This window comes from Lissotriton vulgaris, chromosome 8 (genome assembly GCF_964263255.1).
Source record: "Lissotriton vulgaris chromosome 8, aLisVul1.2, whole genome shotgun sequence".
Classification (NCBI taxonomy): domain Eukaryota; kingdom Metazoa; phylum Chordata; class Amphibia; order Caudata; family Salamandridae; genus Lissotriton; species Lissotriton vulgaris.
This window is the reverse complement of record NC_141696.1, coordinates 1,431,559,261-1,431,584,081: the sequence shown is the minus strand read 5'-3', so window position 1 is coordinate 1,431,584,081 and position 24,821 is coordinate 1,431,559,261. Positions and strand designations below refer to the sequence as shown.

Below are 24,821 nucleotides of genomic sequence, written 5' to 3'. Positions count from 1 at the left end.
CGAAAGTGATGGCAGTGGTCTCAGTGTATCTGCGCGGATCAGGGGTTCTAGTCTTCCCCTATCTTGACGACCGATTGTTGAAGGCGGGCTTGCCCCAGGCAGTCGTCTCCCACCTCCAGACTACGGCCGACCACCTGCATTTGCTGGGGTTCTCCATCAATGTGCTGAAGTCGCACCTGAGCCCCTCTCAGAAGCTCCTCTTCATCGGAGCGCTTCTGTATTCGACGCAGTTTCGGGTTTATCCTCCCGAGCAGCGATCCTGGTAAATTCAGGCTATGATTCCGATCTTTCAGACTCTATCCCGGGTTTCAGTCAGGACGACCCTCCGGCTCCTGGGCCTACTGGCCTCCTGCATCCTGTTCTAGTGGGCACAGCATCAGGGCAACCTGTCCGATCCTGTCCAGATCTCAGAGGGCCTAGGTTGTGTAGTGCCTTAATACTGTGTATGAGGAGTTTGAAATTAATGCGTTTGTAAATCTGAAGCCAGTGGCGCTCCCTGACGTGTGGTGTTGCGTGGCGTGTGGTGTGTTCCGAGAGGTTGAGCATGAATCTGACTTAGTCCTGGATGGTTTAGTCTTCTGCTGAGCTGTTTGATGATCCTGACGTAGAGGGTGTTTACATAGTCCAACTTGTAGGCGACTAGGGCATGAGTGACGGCTTGAGAGCTGTTTCAAGATGTTCTTCTGTATCTACATGGTGTGGATGGAGTGATGGCGTTGGCTTGTGTGGCCATGTTCAGTTTGTTGTCAAAGATTGATTAGTCCTAGGTTCCTGGTATGGCCCCAAGTTCGACAGGACACCAGCTGAACTCCCATGGTGAGGTGTTCTTGTCGAAGATCACTACTGCTGTCTTGTTGGTGTTGACCTTGAGACCATTGGCTTTCGTCCAGTTAGCAACTGTGGTCATGGAGGCAGTGAACTTGTTTATCAATTTGGGGGTCGTATCTGAGAGGAAGATTATGAATTGCGTGCCATAGGTGTAGAAGAGTATGAGAATTTTTATGTTGTGCTTTAAAAAGGGTGGGGCTGATGATGAACCTTGAGGCACTCAACTGAGTTTGTGGGCTTCTGAAAAGTAAAGTGCCGGCTGATAGCTTGTGTGAAGAGCAAGCAAATCCAGCGAGGAGCGAGTCCTTAGATACCAAGTTTGTGCAGGCGCCTAATAGGGTTTGGGTGTGAGACAAATGTTGCCAGGAGGTCCAGGAGAATGAGGGCTGCCATGTCTCCTCTGTCACGGATCATGTAGATGGCTGCTGTGGCTGTAATCTGTGCCAATTCGGTACTGTGGTTTGGCTTGAACCCTGACTACGTGGCATCGAGGAGCGAGTGGTTGCTGAGGTGGTCGGTGAGGTAGGTAGTTTCTCAAAGACTTTTGCCAGGTAGGAGGGAAATGAGTTTGTAGTTGGAAAGCATGGTTGGGTCATTGATGGTTTCTTGAGCAGGGACATGGTGTTGGCATGTTTACAGGTGTCCGGGAAGATAGATGGAGATCCTGATGATGGGTGATAGTTCCTCAGTGAAGTTGTGGGGGTTTTGGAGTGGGGGGGCAAGCAAGGAAGGGCATGATGGGCACCCACCTGCTCCCCCATCTACCTCACCCCCAGGTCCTTTCTACCGTCAATCATGGTTTAGAAGAGGGATTAGTACTTTCAACCAAGTTTTTATTAATTCACTAGAAAGCAGTTGTCCTCCAAAAGGCAATCTTATCCCGGGTCTTTTTTAAATAAAGTCTGCGTTCAACTTTGTCCCCTGAGGCAAATTGTGGCAGGATATGTATCCCCAGGTACGATGTGGACAGGGCGGGGAACTGATCTAAAAGAATAGATATCCAGGATGAGGATGATTTAGGGGATGGGGGTGTACACAATAAGGATCCCTTAGATGACCCTGATGATAACACTACCTCACCACAGGACAGCGATTACGATGGTCCCACAGATACACCAGACCTTCCTGATCCAGACCTTCCTGATCCAGACCCAAACCCATCTAAGCCATCACCCCCAGATGATAGTATAGGTTTTAGTCCGCTCATTAATAGAGCTGTGCAATATCATGGCGTGGAACTACATTCCGACCCCATGGAAGAAGACTTCCTTCTGGACACTTTTGCCCAGTCACATAAAGCAATACACACGTGGCCAATGCTCAAAGGTGTCATTAAACATGCACCAGACTTATTTAAAGACCCAGTCAGGACCAGGATTCTCAATCCCGGATTGATAAAGTATAAGCCTGCCCCTAAAGATCCAGTATACATCAAAAGACAACTCCCCTTAGATTCTCTAGTAGTGTCAAATACAAGAACACCTGCAAATTCCCTAACCTCTGATGATGCACCACTCCCAGATGAGGAGTCATAACTGCTGGATGCATCAGGTAAACAAGTTGCCTCCCAAGCAGCCAATCACTGGAGGATAGCTAACGCGCGGGCACTACTTGCCAGATATGACAGGGCTCACTATGGCGAGCTTATCCAACACTTACCTGATCAGTACAAGGCCAAAGTTAATGATCTGGACCAGGAGGGCAAGTTAATTACAAATACGTCCATCATATGTGCCTTCGATGCAGCAGACACTGCATCTAAATCTATTAACACCAGTGTCTTACTCCGTAGACATGCATGGTTACGCATTTTCAGGTTTAAACAGGAAGTGCAAACAACTATTTTAAATCAGCAGTTCAATCAAGAACACCTGTTTGGGTTCAGCTGTGGACACCACTCTAGAAAAAATGAAAAAAGACAGACACTGCTAAATCTATGGGAGCATTACAGTTTTAGCCTACACGAGGTTCCTTTCATCGCTCCTTCTATAGGAGCGGATCTGAAAACATTAGCACATACACTACTAACTCCTCCTGCAAAGTCCTACACAAACATCCCCCAACAGGGGATATTTTATGGGGGGTACAGAGGAAATAATAACAAAGGGAGAGGTCGCGCAACAACCGAACCTCCCCTACTACCAAACAATGACTTCCCTCTGCTCCCTCCAGACCATTCCACTCCAGTCGAAGGAAGACTATCACAGTTCCTACCTGTCTGGAACTTCATCACTACAGACAAGTGGGTAAGGCAAATTATCCAGTATGGTTACTGCCTGGAAATTACTGCATCTCCCCCCAACATACCGCCCAAACAGCGTCTAATGTCCCCATCTGAAGCTCCTCAAACAGGAGGTCCTCTCGCTGCTTTTCAAGCATGCAGTAGAGCCAGTCCCCATACAGCATCAAGGAACAGAGATCTACTCCCTGTATTTCCTAATCCCCAAAAAGGATAGGACTCTCAGAGCAATACTGGACTTCAGACCTTTCAATCTTTACATCCAGTCAGGTCATTTTCACATGATCACTCTTCAACAAGTCCTTACACTGCTTAAACAAAGTGACTTCTTGCTACATTAGACCTCAAGGAGGCCTACTTCCATATTCCCATACACCCTGCTCACAGCAAATAACTAGGATTTACAGTGGACGGGCAACACTATTAGTTCAAGGTTCTCCCATTTGGAGTCACCACAGTACCCAGGGTATTCACAAAGTGTCTTGCGGTAGTAGAAGCACACCTCCGAAGGCAGCACATCCATGTGTTTCCATACCTGGACGACTGGCTAATAAAAGCCAAGACATACAACCAGTATGTTCACCACACTCGCCAAATAATTCGGCTTCTACACAACTTTGGGTTTACAGTAAACTACACCAAGTTGCACCTTCAGCCCTCCTACCTTCTTCAGTATCTAGGAGCCACAATAGACACTTCCAAAGCCGTAGCATGCCCCAATCCAGCCAAGATAGCCAGTATCCAAACCCTTGTCACCAAATTTCAACCTCAACACTCCCTTTCAGCTAGAGTGTTTATGCAGCTCATAAGAATGATGGCCTCTTGCATTTTCATTGTTCCTCTCACAATACTTCAGATGCGCCCTTTACAGGAATGCTTAGCACGTCAGTGGAACCAGGCTCACAGATCTGGTGTTTGTGGACAGCCGCACATATCGCTCTCTGCAGTGGTGGAACACACAACCTTTCCAAAGGGTGGCCGTTCCTAGAGCCAGTTCCACAGATAGTGCTAACAGCAGACACATCACTCACCGGCTGGGGAGCCCATCTCCTAAACCACACAATTCAGGGCAAGTGGACCACGCAACAAAAAATGTTCCACTTCAATTACTTAGAGTTACTGGCAATCTTTCTAGTGTTAAAATCATTCCAACCACATCTCCTCAACGAGACTGTCCTATTCCGCACGGACAATATGACAGCAATGTATTACAGAAACCAGGAGGAACACATTCTTTGCAGCCGTCTCATCTAGCGCAAAGCATATGGAGATGGGCCATTCTACAGACATACATCTTCTGGCAGAACATCTCCCAGGAGTCCGCAATCGAATTGCAGACCTGTTAAGTCGTCAGACTCTGCAGATACATGAATGGGAACTCCATCCACAAGTTCTTCTACCCTTTTCCCATATGTGGGGAAACCCAGATATAGATCTGTTCGCCACACACGCAAATGCAAAATGTCCAACCTTCGCCGCCAGGTTTCAACACCCGTTGTCGAAGGGCAATGCGATATGGATGAACTGGTCTGGCAGATTTGCGTACGCTTTTCCGCCAGTCTCTCAAGATGATCCTAGTTGCTCCCACGTGGGCACGGCAGCCATGGTTCACATCACTCCTCGAACTCTGTAGTTCCACACCAACAACTACCTCTCTTCCCAAATCTACCAACGACAAACCATGGAGAGATAAGGCACCCAGATCCAGCACATCTAAATCCAGCGATCTGGCTCCTGAAGTCCTAGAGTTCGATTACCTTAACCTCCTACTGGACTGTATGAACATTATTAAAGAGGACAAACATCCTACTACTAGACTTGCCTGTACTAGAGCTTGCCATGCAGCCAAATGGAAGCGTTGAGTCATTTACTGCACTAACATTGAACCGCTAGATGCTTCCAGTCAAAACATCTGCTATTTACTAAATTTACAAAAAAGTAATCTTGCATATTCATATTTAAGATTACATCTAGCTGCTCTTGCAGCATACCCACAAAACCGACATTTGTCATTGTTTAGAGTACCCGCTTCTAAAGCCTTTATGGAAGGCCTTAAAAGAATAATTCCACCTAGATTGCCACCCTCTCTAGTGTGGAACTTAAACGTTGTTCTTACTAGACTCATGGGTCCCCCCATTTGAACCCCTGCACAAATGTGAGTTACAGTTTCTTACATGGAGAGTAGCTGTCCTTGTCTCAATCACCTCTCTCAGCAGAGTAAGGGAGATCCAGGCTTTAACCATACAAGAACCATTCTTACAAATACTTCCTAATAAAGTGATGCTTAGAACTAGTCCAAAGTTCCTTCCAAAAGTAATCTCTCCCTTTCATCTTAATCAATGGGTAGAGTTACCAGTGTTTTTCCAAAACCCTGATTCTTTCTCCCCACCTCATAAAGGCAACCCCTTCTCTAAAGCTGGAATTGCCAGGTGGATACTCAAATGCATTCAAATATGCTAGCAAAACGCACATTAACAGTTCCCCCAGGGCGCATTCAACAAGCAAACTAGGGGCTTCCATGGCATTCTTAAGGAACATTCCCCTAGAAGACATTTGTAAGGCAGCAACATGGTCTACTACACACACCTTCACCTAACACTATTGTGTAGATGTGCAGGCCAAGCAACAAGCTTCTGTAGGCCAGGCTGTTCTTGAAACACTTTTTTAAACCACTGCAAATGATACAGGCAACCACCGCTAGGGGAGACACTTCTATACAGTATATGCACAAGTATGAATTCTGCAGCTCCTATGCCTCGAACGGAAAATGCTACTTACCAGTATACATCTGTTCTTGGCATGTAGAGCTGCAGAGATTCATATGCCAACCTGCCTCCCCGGAACATGTTTCTGTTCCAGTGTTATCTTATTTAGATATATTCACATGGACATCTTTTCTATTCTTACAAACTCCATCATTTCCCATCATGGCGAAAAACAATCTGAGGATGGAGTTGATGCCCATGCACACTACCGCCCAAGGGAGGAGTCACCTATTGTCTACAAAAGACTTCTTTCAAGTTCATAACAAGATGCAACCATCCGAGCCCAACACCTGATGGCGATCTATGCACAAGTATGAATCTCTGCAGCTGTACATGCCAAGAACAGATGCATACTGGTAAGTCACATTTTCCTTTTTGCCCCAGGCGGGGTCTTTGCCAGAACCCCCTGCCAAGAGGCCTAGGGGATCAGGGTATTCCTACTCTGCCCCCTTCCCGCTTTTTATTTCTTTCTTAACGTTTTTTTATGTAACGGTGTCCCAAAGATGGCTCCCAACACTTTTTGCTTGAAATGTTGGGCAGCCATCACATTTCAGTAAGGGTACTGTTGGCTTCTCAAAGGATCCGCACCCCTAGATATACTAACTATTTATATATATATATATATATTTTGCGTATTTGCACAGATAAACAAAATTTGCGTATTTGCACAGTTAAATATTTGCACTGTTCTAGTATTTATGCATTTGCACTTTAGAATTGAAAATTCCCTTCAATCATGTACCCTTGTCCTCAATATCAATTTTGATTCTTTCGAAATTGTTATCGCATTAAGCATTGAATAGTAATAACAGGTTTTGGTTATGCATTTTCACCATTCCAATATGGCCGATCTAATTGTAAGGTGCATTTGCACCTAGTGATCAATGCAGTCCTCTGTCTATGTCATTTGACCTCTGGTGGAGTTTTGGCGCGATGTAGCAATTAAGAAATGTATTATTTAAACTGATTACAAACAGCTTACCCGCTGACAGTGAGCAAGGGCGTTCACGCCCGAAACGCGTCTGTTTGGCAGTGTGTTGCACCTCTGCACTTTAAAATGCAATAAAGGAAAAAGAATATCCAAGTAAGTCTGGCTGTGGATTCATTCACCTGTGTCTGCGCACTGGGTTTCGTGCGAAGGCTCTGCACGAACTTTCCGGTTGGAATATATATATATATTTTCTACACGTTCCTGTGTCCATGTGCTGGTTTCAGAAAAAAGTGGCTGGTATCCAGTTTAAAGATTTATTAACACCAAACCCCCCCTCACCCCAACAGACGCGTTTCGCCTTTACAGGCTTCGTCCGTGTTACGTTAGTGCAAAGTTCCTTTCGCCATTTTAAGCCATTAGCCAGTTAGACATTTCATAAACCTAAACAATGGGCTATTGGTATACAAAAGAACGGAGGCCATCTTGTAATGTGCAAATCGCATTAGGATCCAAGGCTAACAAATGGCGACTTGAAGTAAAAGTGCATAGTGCTCATTAAAAACATGTAACGTAATTCTATTGGTACATAATATTTTACACAATTATTAAACACAGTAAAGAAAATTTAAGCAAACAATTCCATTTTTTTAGAACAAGATTATCATTTCATACAAGGGTAATATTTACAATGTCTCTTGTGGACCTTTGCCCTGTAGATTGTGGAATTGTTAGGAAAAATGATTTCCTATTATGCGTGATGGTGGTTATTAAGCCCTGAATGGGCAATTTTACATGCAGTGCAACTAGTTCTTATAAGGACATGCAGATCAGTGGGAAATCGGACTTATGACTATAAGTTGGCTTGTGAATCATCTTCGTCCTATTTTTACCACGTGTTAGTATCTCTACCCAGTTTATAGGTGAACCCAAAGTTCTTCATTGTTATTAAGTCCCCACGGAGTCATGGTTTTTAGACTGATGATATGCTTTGACTCAAGAATGCGCAGGGACTTATCTCTGTCACCACCCCGCTCTAATGTGTAAAGTTTTTCCCAGTTGCTCTGATGGCATTCGGCGAAGTGGCGGGCAACAGGGTATGCTTTGTCCCTATTTGTAATTGCCCGCATATGTTCTAGGATCCTTAGTTTTGCAGGTTTTATGGTGCTGCCGATATATCGCAGCTTGCAAGGGCAGGTGAGACAGTAGACAGTATATTCCGAGTTGCAATTGAGCAACTGTTTTATTTTTATGTTGGGTTTCTTATCACCTGTACGATTAGGGTACTCAGACACTTTGCCACTAAATCTGCATGCCTTGCATTTTAGACAAGGAAAAAAGCCCGCTGATTTGGATAATTTGATGGGTTGAACCATATATATATATATATATATATATATATATATATATATATATATATATATATATATATATATATATATATATATATATATATTTTTGTGTCCTCTATTGGAAGCCTCCATATATATATAATTAATTTTTTTTTTCCTCTACCACATTGACAAACAAGGTAAGTCAAAAATAGCCTTCTATTCTTCTTACTGTTAAAGCATCTGATATTACGCAGGCCTGGCTTTACTCTTATTAATGCCCACTCACTCATAAAACATAAATAAGTTTGCGGATTTTGTAGAAGCTCTCGTTTTAGATCTAACTTCTAGAAGCGAACACCATGTGTCACGATTACTGAATATTAGGGGACTTCAACTTTGATCTGGATAATGCATCAGACAAAGATATGACTGACCTTACAGAATTGATGTATAATTTAGGTCTAAATCCGGTCATCAAAGACCCAACCCATGCTGCGGGGCACCTGTTTGTTGGCATTTTTACAGATAATCCGTTTTTAAAAACAGCCAGCTCACTTAAGGTTTTCCGGTCAGATCATTCTGCTGTAATGTTTGCGATCCTTCTTTCGAAAGGATCAGGTAGGTTAATACCTCCGCAAAAATACAAAAGCGACTCCTATGGCATACTATTGATGCCATTGAATTTAAGACTTTGCTAGTGAACAGCAGACCTTTCTACAGAATACCAATAATTTCGAAGCTTTCACCACTGATTATCATCCCTGAATTCGTTCTGCAGTAACCACTTAGTGCCTTTAAAAGTAAGAAGGGTTCACAAAGCTAGGCTAACTGAGCTTTGGTTCTCCGAGGACATTGTCCGAGGACATTGTTGCACAATGGCAAAACAATCACCCCCATCACAGACCTGGGTTTAATCCATCGTTAGCATGCTCACCATGCCACCCCAGTTCAGACATGGCCATATGCAAATCAGTCTTGACCCGGTGCCTCGTGGGAACAGTCCAGTCCGAACTGGCAACCCATGTCTTCCCTGGACCGGAATCAAGCATCCTAGGACCGGTTTCTGGCTATCAGCCGTCTTCAGCCAGGGTAGCTTGACTCCAGTGGCTTAGTGAGCACGGGACCCACGTCTGGGCATACCCTTCCCACATAGGGTGAACAGCAGAACACACAAGATGATGGACGGAATGTTGCACAATGGCAAAACAATCACCCCCAGTCACAGATCTGGGTTTAATCCATCGTTATTTTGCTCACCATGCCACCCCAGTTCATACATGGCCATATGCAAATCAGTCTTGACCCTGTGCCTCATGGGAACAGTCCAGACCGTCCAGACAGTCCACACCGTCGTTGGAGGCAGAATTATGGCAGTTCTGGGAAAGTAACCTATAGGAAAATTATAAAGAGATTATCCTCAAAGCTTAAACCAACTACTATGTGGACAAAATAAAATCAACAACCAATGACCCAAATTAAATATTCACTATGGTTCAAAACTTAACCAAACTGCTGGATAAAATGTGTTTATCTATTGATAAAAATTCATGCAAAACACCCTGGCTTCTTCCTTTCGAGACAGCGTCCGCGACATAGGATGCTTTCTCTATGAATTAAAATTCTAACAGTAGTAGCTTGCCTATTGGTGACAACTGTGTTAGTTGTAGAAAGACCCCTTTTGTGGACTAGGCTGGTAATTACCCAGTTACTTTATCTGCCTTCTCATGGATTCGCTATGAGCAGGTTTCTAAACTTCTCTGTACAGCTATGTCTGGTTCACTAGGTGATCCCTGCCTACCAAACATCAGACACTCGGCCCCAGGGATAGTTGCACAACATTTTACTGGTGTATTTAAGCTCATTTTTAAGCCTGGCGTATTTCCAAAGCTGTGTTACAAAAAAATAAAGGGAAAAAAAAACATCCATCCTCCAGCTCAAAACAAAAAACAGAAAATAACTGCAACCTTTATATTCTGGATACCAGCAGATGTAACTCAGTATGGTTTTAGGAGCTAGCACAGTACGGAGCTGACCTTGATTACTGCTACAGAAGAAATCAGATGTGCAGTAAAGGAGGCATTGTTGCTCTGATTCTTTTAGACCTCTCTGCTGCGTTCAACTCTGTTGACCACTGCTTATTGATAAAACGTCTCCATAGCTTAGGTATTGGGGGTTCAGCCCTTTCCCTACTGAAATCTTTAATTTAGCGACAAATCAATGGAATTTGGCGATTTTTGAATCTCCTTCCTTTTAACTACCCTGTGGTGTTCTGCAGAGTTCTTCACTTAGCCCATCACTCTTATTTGTACATCACTGGCCTGGCAGGACTTTGGATTTGCCATGGTGTTGTATGCAGATGACGCACAAATTGTATTTTCAGTAACTAGTAACATCCAGGACACAGCAACCAGGTTTCATAATTGCATGAAACCAATACATAAGTGGAAGCTGGAGAATTGTCTTACATTTAAAATAGCAAAAACTGAGGTCTTGCTATATGGATCAGATGTATCCATCTGGTCACCAAGTTTATGGCCCCAGGAACCTGGAAATCTCCCCACCCCAGCAACAAAAGCAAAGAATCTGGGAGTAATCCTTGACACAGCCCTATCTTTTAAACTTCAGATTAATGCTATTACTTCCTCCACCATTTACACACTAAAAATAATAAGGAAAATAATTCCTTTTATGCCTCAAGATCTCCAAAAAAAGAGTTGTCTCCGCTATTATCTTTTCCAGGTTAGACTATTGTAATGCTCATGGTCAACCTACAGAAACGTCGTTTTTAGCAAGTTACAGGTTCTTTAGAATGTAGCAGCCCAATTACTGACCGGAACTCGCAGGTATCAGAATGCTAAACAAGCACTTATTTCTCTGCGTTGGCTATCCATGACGAAACAAATAGATTTTAAAGCCCTTTGAATTGCCTTAAGGTCCTTACACAAGTCTGGATCAGTCTACCCAAGTCGTAGGTTTCGCTGGTACACCCGACAAAGCAATCTCCGCTCTGCCAAAGCCAATCAGGTCGGGATTCCGGCTATCTAGTTGGGGAGATAGCAGTTTTGTATTTTCAACGTGGAAATTAGCAAACACCCTGCTTACCCACCTGAAGAACTCTTCGTAACTGCTTCCATTCAGGAAGGCCCATAAAAACCTGGCTTTTAAACTGGTAGTCCTGATCTATAACGGTTTCAGGTATCTGCTGTTTTTCCTCATTCTCTTTTGTCTCCGTGTATTATAAGGTTGTAGCCAATGCTCCCTCTAATTTTTTTCCTCTGTGTGCGGCAATGGAGGGTCTCTGTGCGCTGCAACCATGGCTATGTTAGCCAGGAACTAAAATGCGCGTGTCTGCGGCGCCAAACGGCACTCAAAATGCATACTTTAAAAAGTGAAAAGATGGTGCATTTTCACACATACTGCGTAACAATAAGGGTCTTAGGGCAGTTTGCAAATTTTTTGTATTGCCTGCATTTTCATTGTTCTGCCTGTGACTGCTGTTTGTCTTCCCCGCTGCCTGTACATGGTCCGTGCCCCTTTTTCTTCCCTCTGTTCCCCTCGCTGTCCCCTTGCTCGCTCTGCCCGGTCTTTCCTTCTGTACCCCTCGCTGCGTCTCTGCCCAGTTTTCCCTTCTGTTCCCCTCGCTACCCCGTGCCTCTCTGCCCGTTCTGCCTTCTGTTCTTATCTGCCCCTATATTTCTGTATTTTGCCTCTGTGCCATTAGTTTTTTGTGCCTGTCTTCCCTCTGTCCCACTCGTTTTTTGTGCCTTTCTGCCCTGTCTCTGTCCCACTCGTTTTCTGTGCCTTTCTGCCCTGTCTCTGTCCCACTCGTTTTTTGTGCCTTTATGCCCTCTGTCCTACTCGTTTTTGTGCCTTTATGCCCTCTGTCTCTGTCCCACTCGTTTTTGTGCCTTTATGCTCTGTCCCACTAGTTTTTTGTGCCTTTCTGCCCTCTGTCCCACTAGTTTTTTGTGCCTTTCTGCCCTCTGTCCCACTAGTTTTTTGTGCCTTTCTCCCCTCTGTCCCACTCGTTTTTGTGCCTTTATGCCCTTGTCTCTGTCCCACTCTCGTTTTTGTGCCTTTCTGCCCTCTGTTCCACTCGTTTTGTGCCTTTATGCCCTCTGTCTGTCCCACTCGTTTTTGTGCCTTTATGCTCTGCCTCTGTCCCACGTGTCTTTTTATGCCTTTCTCCCCTCCTGTCGCACTAGTTTTTTTGTGCCTTTCTGCCCGCCTTTCTGCCCTCTTGCCTTCAGTTCCACCCGTTTTCCCAGCCGCTGTGGCCTTTTGTTTAAATATTGTTGTTAATCGGAGCCCCTTCACAGGCTCCGATTAACAGCAATATTTGAACAAAAGGCCACAGTCTGCCCCGCGCTTTACTAACAAAAGCTTAGAGATAGTTTCAAAACACAGCGCGTACTTTAGCACACGCTGTGTTTTGAAACTGTCTCTACGCTTTTGTTTGTAAAGCGCTGGGCAGACTGTGGCCTTTTGTTCAAATATTGCTGTTAATCGGAGCCCGTGAAGGGGCTCTGATTAACAACAATATTTAAACAAAAGGCCACTGTCTGCCCACTCCCACATAGCCGCAAGTGCCACAATCCCCACCAGCCCGCCGCCCTGCCTCCTTACCTGCACTCCTCACGCCCGCTCATTTATGATCGCGCTGCTCGCTTCTTTAAAGAGGCCGGCAGCGCGACTCCTTCTAGCGACGTCCTGTGTGCGTGCTGACGTCTGGGGAGGGAACGGTGGTTGTAGCACCTAGATGCCACAGGCATTAGTCTGCGCTTCATAAATATAAAAAAAACGACTCAACTGATTTCCAGCAGATAACCAAAAACCCTCTTTCTGGACCAGGAGCTAGCTTTCTGCCAGGTTTTGTAACGTCCACTTGGCTCCTTAGGATCAGGGCGATGCTCAATAGGGGTCCACCTCCTGACTTTCCCACACTCTGACTAATAACAGTACACAGAGTATAGAGGCGATCAAGTGAAGGATAGGAAAGGGTAGGAGCAGCAGTGGTAAGGGATTGCCTGTAACAAAAAATCATAACATTAATACTGTACTTAAATCCTGTCTTCACTAATTATGATCTCACTATAGCCCAAACAATACCTTGTTAGGTTCCTCCATGTGATGTCTTCCTGAATGCTCTTGTAAGATACCTAGATGCCATACAGTTGAATTTAAGTATTTGTATTACACAGTCCTACTCACTCCACACCCCACAGTATCCCAGAAGAAAATCTAAAATGCTAGCCGTCAAAAAAGTTTGCAGATTCGGCTTGATCAGGAAAGAATGAGAACTCTGCTCTGGGTATTTCACAGTGAGCTAGCAACCAAGTATGGCCCAAAAACCTCAAGCTCCTCAAATGGCAAAAAGGATAAGGTTAAGACTTCAAATAATGTAAGTCTTCGAGAGAGGATTCACACAACAAAGTTCTTCCAAGTGACTGTACCAGTTCAGGGGTTCCACCGAGGGAAAACAGCCTTTATTTCCAATCCCTTCTTTTTTATCTCCGGGATTACTCCAGTACAGAGTCTCGAGGGTACGATGCCTGCACCCACCGCTGCCAAAGCACAACAGAAAGAGAATCCCGCCGCGGCAGTTCTCGCTTAGCCAAGTGGAACAAAGTGAAATCCCGCACGAGCGGACAAAATGAAACGTAGCAAGTCGCGTCCTCACCGAACGTGAGACGCGAAGACTTCACGGCTCAGCCGAGCTTCCAGTTCCCCGCAGAACCAGTCTCTCTCCAGAAGACCGGGTCTTAGTAATCAAACGATTAGCACCAGGAAACAAACAGAGCCGCTGCTCTAATGCCCGCAACATCCAGAATCACGTACAACGCTTATTGCGTTGCTACGTGATTAAAAAGGTTCGGCTTCCTCCCAGAAGACCTTCTGGGTAATGTAGTTCAGGAATCGAACTGCGCGATGTAGGCTCCGCAAGGAGTCAATCCCTGACAGGTTTAGTGTAATTTAGTCCAGATGTTTGGCCTGTACTCATGTTCAAACCCCCTCTCGGAATTAACATTGGAAAACTTCAACCATTGGCGCTTAAGCATCCCATGTTCAACCCGTTCAGTGTCTTTGTAAGCATCCCTTGTCTCACTGGCTCCGTGTCATTGCAGCAGAATCTATGCACCCTGTTAGTCTTAGGGATTCAAGTGCCTGCTAGATCTAGAATTGGTAATTAAGATTCTGTGATTTGGAAATGATCCTCAAGTCTTGCCACTTGAGCCAGTCACTTCTGTAACTCCCCTCCCTCCTTTTACAAAATTGAAATAAAAGGTATTGTCATTTACAATGCGAATAGCTAAAACTCTTGCAAATGCGAGACCTATTGCATTGCAAATGCTTGTTGATTATTGACTTGTATATTCTAAGAGTCTTGTGTAGTGTAGGGATATCTTGTCTTCAGGGTGGTTTGTTTTGAGCCAGTTGCATTGAAGCTTAGTATTTTGTTGTATGACCTTTTTAGGTGTCGCGCCTAGCGTTTCAGTGTGCAGCATTGCTCGTGCAGCGCGAGACCTCTTGTACAGGCTTCAGAAAGCTACCCACACGCTCGTGCGTGTGATTTTGCTTTCCCCGTCTGCCTTTGGCTTTCGCACACGATTTGGCAAAGGCGGGCGCATGTCCTGCCCTTGCCCCGCCCATTCCTGTCCATGTCTGTGACACGCATTAGCGTGTGGCTTACACAGGCTCCCTTGCCCCACTCGCACCACTAGTTGTTAATGACATCACCATCCTCCCCATGGCAACTCAGTATGGTAATAGGATTGCAAGCAACACTTGAGTCACCCGGCACCAAAATAGAGGTTAATTTACGAATGTTTCAGAGAATGACCGTGGCGAGAGGATGAAAGTGGTCGCCGTGTCTGGGCGCGATCCCAGGGGAAGCGAGCGCCGCCTGCCCTGTGAGAGGGAATGAAGACGTGGGAAGAATGGCGCCACCCCGTCTCTGCGGTCGTGTCAGATGAGCGGCCGCAGCCTCACCCTGGCTGGCCCCCGCCGGGCTACAGTGCCGCCCGGGCTACAGTGCCGCCCCGCACCTCACTTGACCTCCAGCGGCCGTGGACGAAGCCGGGAGGAACAGCACCAGCTGCGCTGCGCCCCCTGAGATGGGCTCCCTTCATGCCTGGTGCTGGGAGGGCAGGTGCTGAAGGCAGGTCCAGCAGAGACAGGGGCAATGGTGGTCACAGGGCTGTCTAGGTTCTGGTGACAGGGATCAAGCTGCACTCAATCCCTATCTAGTCATAGTGGTATTCCCTTAGTTCACAGCTAGCCTTCATGTAAAAGGATGTAGAGGCCGGTACGATGGGTGCGCAGGCCCAATACGAGTAGAGTAAAACTGCACCCAGGCGGCCCGCAAGAGCCCGTGTGGCACGCACTGAACGACTCGCATAAAAGTGATTCCTTTGTTGCACAGCAACGCAGGTTTCTCCTAATTCGGCAAGTCTTATTTGGGAAATGCCAGTGGCTGGCTCCCGTCTCCTGCACTTTCTACTCCCTGGCCATGGATTAGTTATCAGCGCTAAACCCAGAAGTAACATCTCTACGGTAATTGGCGCGTATTTGCAGTAAAGTTACTTGGTAGTACCATGCCTTTCGAAGAGGGGTATTTCTGAGCTGGCTTTTTTTTTGTTTGCCTTTGTTTTGCTAAACGTGTTTGTATAATAAATCCGATGTTTCTAGTTTTATAAGATACCAAACTCCCTTAGGGCCCCGCCCACCCGGACTGGATATTTTGCTCAGACATGCTCGCGCTTATGAGAAAAAGTTCTCGGCGTTAGTTGTGTGCATTATTTGGACAATAATATGTATCTTGGCGTTGTGTGGCTAAACACTTTACTTTAGAGCACGCCGGAATAATTTTATGTATTTAAAGTTGCTGCGTGTCAAAGTTAAATGCCGGTCTAACCACTTCAGAGAGGCAGACTAATACCACACACTACATTTAAAGCCCGGAATTTAGTTTAGCAGCAAAGGAAAAATCTGTATAAATGTGCACGAAGGAGAAACTAGAAGTCCCATTCCATAACCCCCACACACGCAGCACCTCTACTTGCCCCCAGGAATAATAACATTGGTTGTTGAGTTTGCCTGTTCGCTATTAGATTAATTGTTAGACCCAGGAGTGACCTCTGAACCAGTCCATCATACACTGTGTGCATTGTTCCTGACTCTTCGTACACCCTCTCCTTCTGTGCTGTTCACTGTCTGCCCTGCACACTGATACTGAGATTTAACCTTTTTGGCACAAGCAGACTCAACAGCTAAGGTTTATTGTGTTCTCAGTTATTAAAACAACTAAAATAGGGTTGTGACTGCAGCTTCGTCCATAACACGAGAAGCAGGGGTCAGCGAAGTACAACAATACCTTGCTCAGGGCAAACCGGTATGGAAAGCGCAATAAATGTAATAATGCAGTAAACGTTTTGCCAAGCCGCAGCTTTTAAAATATCAGTGAATGTCTTTCCTTAACGTTGGTGAGTGTTTCTATAAAAATAAAATAATTTTTCAGGTTTGGTTGGCCTTTCCTTTAGCTAAGGACAGTTCCTGTGGCGAGTTGTGGGCACATTATGATGGTTTTACAAAATAGTTTGCGTCTAGAGCAAACAGTTCGGCTGCTAATCTCATGAACCTCACTTGTTGATTTTGTATAGTTTGTTTTTTTGTATAGCACGTTTGTTAGATACCGTGTGCCTTTTCTCTAGAGCTCATCTGCTCTGTTGTTGGTTTGTCCGTAGGGATGGATGGGGCTCCATGAGGGTGGTGTCTGAATATTCCTTGTTCATGTAATAAATACACATTATTGCTACCCAGCTAATGCTACATATACTATTATACACCAGCAAATATTCAATGCAAAACTCAACCCTGAATACTACTGCTACATACTTATTGCCACACACACTAATACCACTAAAGGTATAATAATACACATACTTACTCCACACATACATACACATCTTTAGCTGGCAAACCTATTCAGTACACAAAAAACAAACCAATTCAGCAAAATATAAACAATGCCAAAATCTCTAACTCTAACTGATGCGAGACCTGTTGCATTGCAAATGCTTGTTTAATTCTGCATTCATCCAAAGGGCGTGTTTTCTTTGTGAATGTCTTCAGAAGAATTACGAGATCAAAAGCTCTCTGGAACCATCTATAGACCATTTGTGCAGAATTGATGATGACCAGATCTGTGTTTGAGATAAGCAGATTTTCTAGATCATCCAAATTCATTTTTTCTCCAATGTCAGTATGTGGCTAAGGCTAGGATTGTTTTACTTGTGGTGGTTTTTTGATGGTCTGTAGAGAAGGAGAAAGTAACATGAAAATGTTGGTATAAGACGGTCTGACAAGCTAGGTCTCACAACCTTGATTCTGTAGTCAAAAGTAAGTCTGGCAGTGTCCATCAATAGGTTGATATGAAGTACTTGTTTTTTAAATCATCTATTTTGGAGGTGGACATAGTTTGTGTTGTACGAGGGTGAGTATTGTCCATTGAAGTTGTGGGTGGTGTGCTATTGTAGGTGGTGGTAAACTGTCGCGGAGAGAGGCAGTGTTTATGCTTATCTTCTTCCAAAAGGCTTAGATATTATTTTGATCTGGTGGTGACGGTAATGGGGAGTCTGACATGAGTTCTATGTGAATGGTGGGTTTCGGGATAGATAAGGGGATGCGAGGTACTGAAGAGTGTTGTGGAGTTGCTTCCTTTTATGTACATGAAAGGTGTGTGTGAGAGGGGTGGTGATGGAGCCTAAGTTTCATGTTGAATGGCTCGGATTTGAGCAATGGATGGGTGGGTATTGTATGTTTGCGGATTGAACTATTGGTATGTTTGCTGCATGGGGAGGGAGAGTGAGATTGCTTTGACAGTGGGTTATTTATGCTGGTATTTCGTGAAGAGTGGATTTGTGTGATATTTGGGGATGGAGTGAGGTGTTAGAGCTGATATATTTTGTTTGTGTATATGGTGTTGTTGCTGAGGGGCAGTATTATCTGGTATTTTTCTAGTGATTTGAGGTGTATGATTTGAGTGTGAAGGACTGTTGAGTTTGGCATTTGAAGGCGAAAGGTGCTTTCTACAGAGAAATGTGCATCTTAATACAGTAAATACAATATTTATAGAAACTCCACCTTTTTTAATCACTTAATTGATTGTTCCTGGTTTTTTGTTCGAGACATCCAGACTGTATATTATATTTAACCGTGTGTTCTTCATTTTCCTCTTTCTAAGAAGATTTTTTTATACCAACTCAATAAAACTAAAGTGTATAATTAAAAATAATACATGGCAGTTAGGGTTGTTATAGCCAACAAACTCTTCTCCCAGTCCTGGAAAGGGTACTAACCTCTCTGCCTCTGACCTTGTAGTTTATCTTAATGTCACTAGACCCCATCTATTGTAACGTTGAACACAGATAGCAGGTTACCTGTATCTTTTGAATGGGGACCCCAACTCCATCGCCAGCTGTGCTCAGTCCCTATGATGTCTTTAGAAAAACTTGAAAGACTTTTCTGTTAAATTGGAATAAGCTCATCCAAAGTCACTCTTCGCGCCATGGTGCTGTTTGGTCGCTATTGCATCCTATAAATACATTAAAAAAATTACTGCTTTCAGCTTTGAGTGATGATTAAGTTAAATGACAAGCAGCTTTCATTCAATGTAGTGAGAAAAGCTTCCTACTTTTGTGCTCGCTAGTAACTCCTGTCATGACTTTGTGATCATTCTGTAATTTATGTGAAATTTTGTAACTTGCTACTAGCTTTTTTCTTGTGTAAAGTGCTCTGATACCTTCGGGTCTAGCCAGCGCTATATAAAACTCTTCAAATAAATAAGTACATTTGATACTGATTGCATTCCTATTACTCCATAGTATAACTAAGCATACTTATTATTGCTGTCTTTAATACCTGTAAATTATGAACGTCTGTTTTTTGTTTTTAAATCCATATTCTCGCCCTACACTATGATCACAAATCACTGCAGATTATGCATTTGTTTAATACTGGACGTTCCTCTGTTTTGCCCCTTTTACTCTCTTCTGTGCAGCCTGTTTGGCCGTTGAGACCTGCTGGTAAATATTGACATGTGGTTTTGCTCTTGCCATGGATCTATAAATGACTGTACAAACTAATTGGAACTCAACACAATGCTTGTCTGTGTTAAATGTACTGTCCATACAGTCTAGATAATTATTTGTATTCCGCTCCAGGGCTGCACACAAGTGTTTACTCTATCGAAATGAAGTCTATGCACCCAAAAAACATGTTTTTTTGGAACTGTGTTCTGGCTCCTGCGTCTTCTACCCAGCTCCCTCTGTTTGGTCACCTGGGGGTTTAAATGCCCAGCTCACTGCGCTTTGCCTGTCACCTCGTCCTATACGGTTAAGTGCATTCTGTTCTCTTACATCTCCAGAGAGAGCTTCTCTGAAGTTTGCTGAAAACAAAGGCTTTGTCCAAACTCTTTTCATCGACTGTTCTGATAGTTGAGCACCACTTAAGCTGCCTGTTAGCCAGGTTAGGGCTGTGGGGCGATTATTCCTCCTTTGACTGTTGTGGTAGTTCGTACCTGTGAGAAATATTCTAGTCTTCCAACGCAATATGCATGCTATTTCATGTTAATACAGTTTATTTGTAGAGATTCAACAAGTATGTTGCTAAAGTAAGTGCTACTTCTATTTCTGTACTCAAGTGATTGCTGTTCCTTTTGCACAGTGTGCCCTGGAGATGAGCGTCTTTCCCTCGGCAGCAGGAAGCACACGTCCGAAGAATGCTGGAGCTGCAGGAGGGAAGAGCACAGTTCAACAAGAGAGAACGAAACAAACAGAAGGACGAGCGGAAGGACGTCACTGACATAGGCACTGTGCAAAAAGCACTACAAGCTTTCCCCAACACTACCAGTCCCCAGAGGAACGTGGCCAGCCCCTCTGCACCAGCAACTGTGAACCTTGGATCTTTGTCAATGCATTCCAGTAACCCCAAGCTGAGGAACTCGCCATCGCAAAACGCACAGAGGTAGGACACTTGAAGGGTTGTCCATGTCAGTATTCTTCTATGCAGGTGGGTTGATGAGTCTCAGTGAGGCTCTCGTCTGTAACTAACCCTGCCTCTGAAGAAATCAGCTGCTGGTGTAGTCCATTTCTTCTGTTGATGGGGACAAATAACATAGTTGTCTTTGTTGAGATCTGGGAAAAAGCTCTTAAGCAAATTGTGTTCAAGAGCATCCCTACTGTATCTGATGGCACAGCAGAGGCAAAAACTTCAGATAATCACAACAATCTAAGGTAGAATAAAGCAAGATGATCCTTCATCCAAAAGCAATTGGTGGCCCAGCTATACTTCATTTTTAGTTAGTTTGAATTTCAGCTTTGAAGGCGTTTCCCTTTGTCCTCCTCAAAGACCTTTTGTTCCTGGGACTGCTGAATACATTTCCTGTTCGTTTTTAAATTCATGTTGTGTTTGCTGAGGACCTGCGCTTCTTATTAATTAGTAAGAGACGTCTTTCAGAACATAGTCAGAAGTATTAGGGCTAAGGGTGCAAAATGCTTTTGTTGTTTGGAACTATTAGCACTGGCGCTTCTGTTGATCATCACTGCTAATTTCCTGGGGTGCTGAGCATTATCCTAAAACTCCCATGCAGATCTCCAAAGTCCCACAAAAAAATTAATTGACCAGCAGCAGGGGCTCTCCTCATCACTAGTGCATACCACTGCCCTGGTCAGCTTAGCCCTCCTGTGACAGCATGTAGTACCCAAACAGAATAGTATTATAAGGCCGCATATGTTCTTTGGAGCTAGGCTATTGAGAAAAAGCTCTTGGGTGTCACATGAAAATGTTCTTGTAACACATAATCTTTTAGGAATACGTTTAGCAGCATACTTTCACAAATTTAGCTCCCCGATAGCATGTGGGAAAATATTTTGAAACCATGTTTAGTAAAGCAGCAACTGGGTGTTTATAGTATTTTTCACCATTTTTGAATAGTGTGGTGCAGTAACACTTTTCCCTACCTGTATTTAATGCTCCTTGTCTAGAAAGAACCGTTACTATTAAGTTGCAGTCCTATGGTGGGCTGATTCTACCTGCCAGATTGGCTTGTTTGCACATTTGCAGGATGTTCACTGACCAATTATTCATTGTTACATTTCTCCTCTATAGAGCCATAAATGTGTCTAACACCCCCATCGTGCTTATCGTATTTATGCAAATGTAGCAGTGGTGGTCTATTGTGACAAATACCCTCTTGGCCTTGGGATGGTGAAAATACATATTCAAAATCTGATATGCATCGAGTTTGTGCAGTTTCCACTAGAGCATTGCAGAGTTCGCTTCCCCTTCAAATTCCTGAAGATTGCCTGGGGAACTAAATGATTGTGTTTAGCTATTGAAGAGGAGCAGTGAAGCTTCAGCTGGTAGGCCACATCCTCCCAATATCTAGTAACGAGCCACTCTAGGCAAAGTGTAGCTTGAGTTCCGCGGCTCAGGCAGCGAAGCAGCACCATCTATACATGCCTCTGACATAGAGTAAGGACAGTTAATTCACAAGTCCATCTGCGCTCTGAGGCAGCACTGAACTACAGCTATTGATATTTGAAATGCTCCTCTGCTTTAGACATACTACGCCTCAAATACTGCCTGCACAACCTCCAGACGTCCAGCACTTACCTGAATCTATATCAGAATTTGTATTTTCCAAGAACAACAAACCTGGTTAAATTACATCAACCATGACTGCTTCGAACCCCAACTTTCATTCAAAGCCAGGTCACTTGGAGTCACCCTAGACACCAACATTGCACCAAAGGAACCCATTACCACAAAAGCAAAAACCACCTGCTGCTAGCTCTCTGTTCTAAAGAAAGTAAAACTGTTTCTCCCAGAAAATGACTTCAGAACTGATGTTCAAGGCCTTGCATTTGAATGGCGGTAACACCTTGCTCTATGGTCTCCCAGACTTCATACTAGCACCCCTGAAGGACATTTTATATGCTGCATCATGTCTGAAGAAATATGATCACGTCATCCCCAGACTGATGATACTTTATTAGTTAACATTGATGGCCAGAGCTATTTTCAAATCCAGCATCATTCACAAAGCCATAGCTTATCTTGCTGACAGGCTCACCATCCTAGGTGGGTCTCATTACACCCGCGGCCAAGACACTATCAGGCTACGGGATAAGAGAGAAAAAATTTAATAAAATGCAGCAGGCCTTTTTCCATCTCTGTGCCTAGGCTCCAGAACATCCTCCGTATCATCAGAACCGCCCCAATGCTAATTTAACTTAGGAAAGAGTTGAAGACACAATCCTTAAGAGGGCATAATGCATTATCAATCCACCTACCTCTCCTATCACTCAGTGACTTGACACTTGTCTTTGACCCTGTGGAACACTCCACTACCTCTTTTCCACGTTTGAGCTATAGAAATACCACCATTTACATGCATATACACTGAGGATGAATAATTCTTACATCAAACTGCAGTCCCTTTTGAGAAGTAGAGAGGCCTATTCTCGACTGTTAGAAAAGTACTTAACTTTTTTTTTTAATATGCTGATTGAAAACAATCACACTTGCAACATTTCTCAAAATCAATTGCTCAAGAATACCCTTATTGAAATATTTTCTGACATTTTTAGGAAAAATATCAGCCCTGAATTCCTCCCAAGGAGTGATTTTCCTTTCTATTTAGTCGATCTAGCCCTAGGCTCTTTATCGCCTGATGCTCCCTTATTTTTGAGTGAAATCACAACATTGCTGCTCTGATTGTGAATCTTACAAACTTACATCTCACTTTTAAAAGGTTTACAAATGTTTAAAAGATGCAAGAATACCATTTAACCTACTAGATTATAGTAACGATCAAGGTGTTTTTCTGGCCATCACATTTTTGTTAATGCAGATTTAGAAAATGTTTTTTTAAATAAATGTTTTGATTGCATTTTTTTTAAAAAAAGAACCATAGCGAGGACAGTACATATTGTGTCAATTCGATAAGTGGCATGTGATGTGACAATGGCAAATACAAAAATAAAGATAAACGACAATGCAGGTTTACACAAGAATAAATACAAATGGTTCTGATTGTCTTAACAGGCTAGCTGGCATAACATTTAATGTAGGTGTAAAGGCACTTCATTCGTTAAGTTCAGGGTGTAGTAGCAGATAGGAGTGGAGTGGCTTCCAAACGTTTTTTGGTCAGGAAGCAAGGGGCAGCAATGTTGCATATACATCACTAGTGGTATCCCAGAACATGAGATCTCTCAGCCAAGCCTTTATTGTCAGTGCGGACCTGCCCCAGTGTAGGGAGATCTGCCTGTTGGCTAGCAATAGGGGCAAAACGCCAGATTCCAACCCTAAGCTGGCGGACATAACCCAGCAATGGGGTAGGAGATAACCCTGAGTGCACCATTAAAGCCAAATGACCTTAAACCGCCTCCCAAAACACCAGGACAGGTTCGGGGTCAGTTCCACACCAGGTGAATGAAATCCGCATGTGACGCTGCACATCTGTGGCAATTTTCAGGTCTCGTTGGATCTATTTTTTATTTTTTTTATTTTTTGGTAAACCTTTATTGTACGTATAGCAGATACAATCATGGGCAAGGAAATCAATAAAGCCATAAGCATGCAACATTACGTCTCCCAATTGCCCCATTGTAGCTCAGGATAATGTTTGTATCAAAGCGATACCAGGATGGATGAGGTTTCTTTTTTTTTTTATTCTAATGAGTACAGGATCAATGCCAAGCAGTCGTTTCAGGTTCTACAGCTGGCTTTCAAATTGTACAAAGGCAACTAACTTAACATTTAAAGTGGGAGTAAAGGGCAAAGTAAGCAATACTGGGTAGCCGTCAACACAATCACTATACATGACAAACCATTGCCCCACCCCACAAAAACTGAGTACGCCATAGAATCCCCGTAAAATAAGACAGGAAAAGAATAAAGAAAAAGGGCCATAGAACCAAGGAGGAAACAAGAAGATACACAGAAACCAACCCCCAACCCCCCACCCCGCACCCCTGCAGAAGGCCATGGCCTATCCCCCCAGCAGTGTGCCCGTCGCCCTAATAGGAGACCCGAAATATAGTTAGATGAGAAGTGAAGAAAGAAAATGGAGTCAAGTCAGGAGATTTGCATAGCGCGCTACATACCCGGAGGGTCTCAAGGCGCTTGAAGAAGGGTGGGGAATTACTTGTCAAATATCCAAGTTTCTAAGTTGCTTTCTAAATGCTAGGTGGTTCTGAGTGAGACGAAGGTGAGTGGGGAGTGAGTTCCAGGAAAAGACAATTAATGTACGGGCTCCCAGCCGCCCACCCTCCGACACTCAAACCGATAAAGAACCAACATTCGGATCAGTCAATGTCCCGCCTGTCCCTCATAGTCCCCAGCCGTACGTGCAACAATAATTAAGAAAACATCCTCAACCTTGCTCCATGCGGTCAATTGCGTCAATGGAGTCCAGCTGTCCAGCCGCCATTTTAGATGGAGTGGGTGAACGGGATGGCCATAATAGGATGTTAAGCTGCCCACCAAAATCAGCCAAGACCAATGATGTGTGATCAAAGACGATGTGGGAAGGATCCACGCACATCATTAATCCCCCAAAGCCAGTGGACCAGTCCGGTAGTATCAGTTCCAGGAAAGGAGGGAGAGTCACACTATCAGACCACAAATGAGTTGCCAGACACGGCGTCCGGAGAAGATTCTCC

At 44.0% G+C, this 24,821-nt stretch overlaps 1 protein-coding gene across 4 annotated transcripts in view; it reads left to right on the top strand.

The window, feature by feature from the left end:
- Positions 1-24,821, top strand: part of BCL9 (BCL9 transcription coactivator) — an 823,614-nt gene that overhangs the window by 579,534 nt on the left and 219,259 nt on the right. For all 4 annotated transcript variants that reach the window (XM_086935499.1, XM_086935500.1, XM_086935501.1 and 1 more), the window contains one exon: positions 19,819-20,118. In XM_086935499.1, coding sequence (XP_086791625.1) covers positions 19,874-20,118 — 245 coding nt within the window. In that variant the 5' untranslated portion in view covers positions 19,819-19,873. The remainder of the gene's footprint in view (positions 1-19,818; positions 20,119-24,821) is intronic.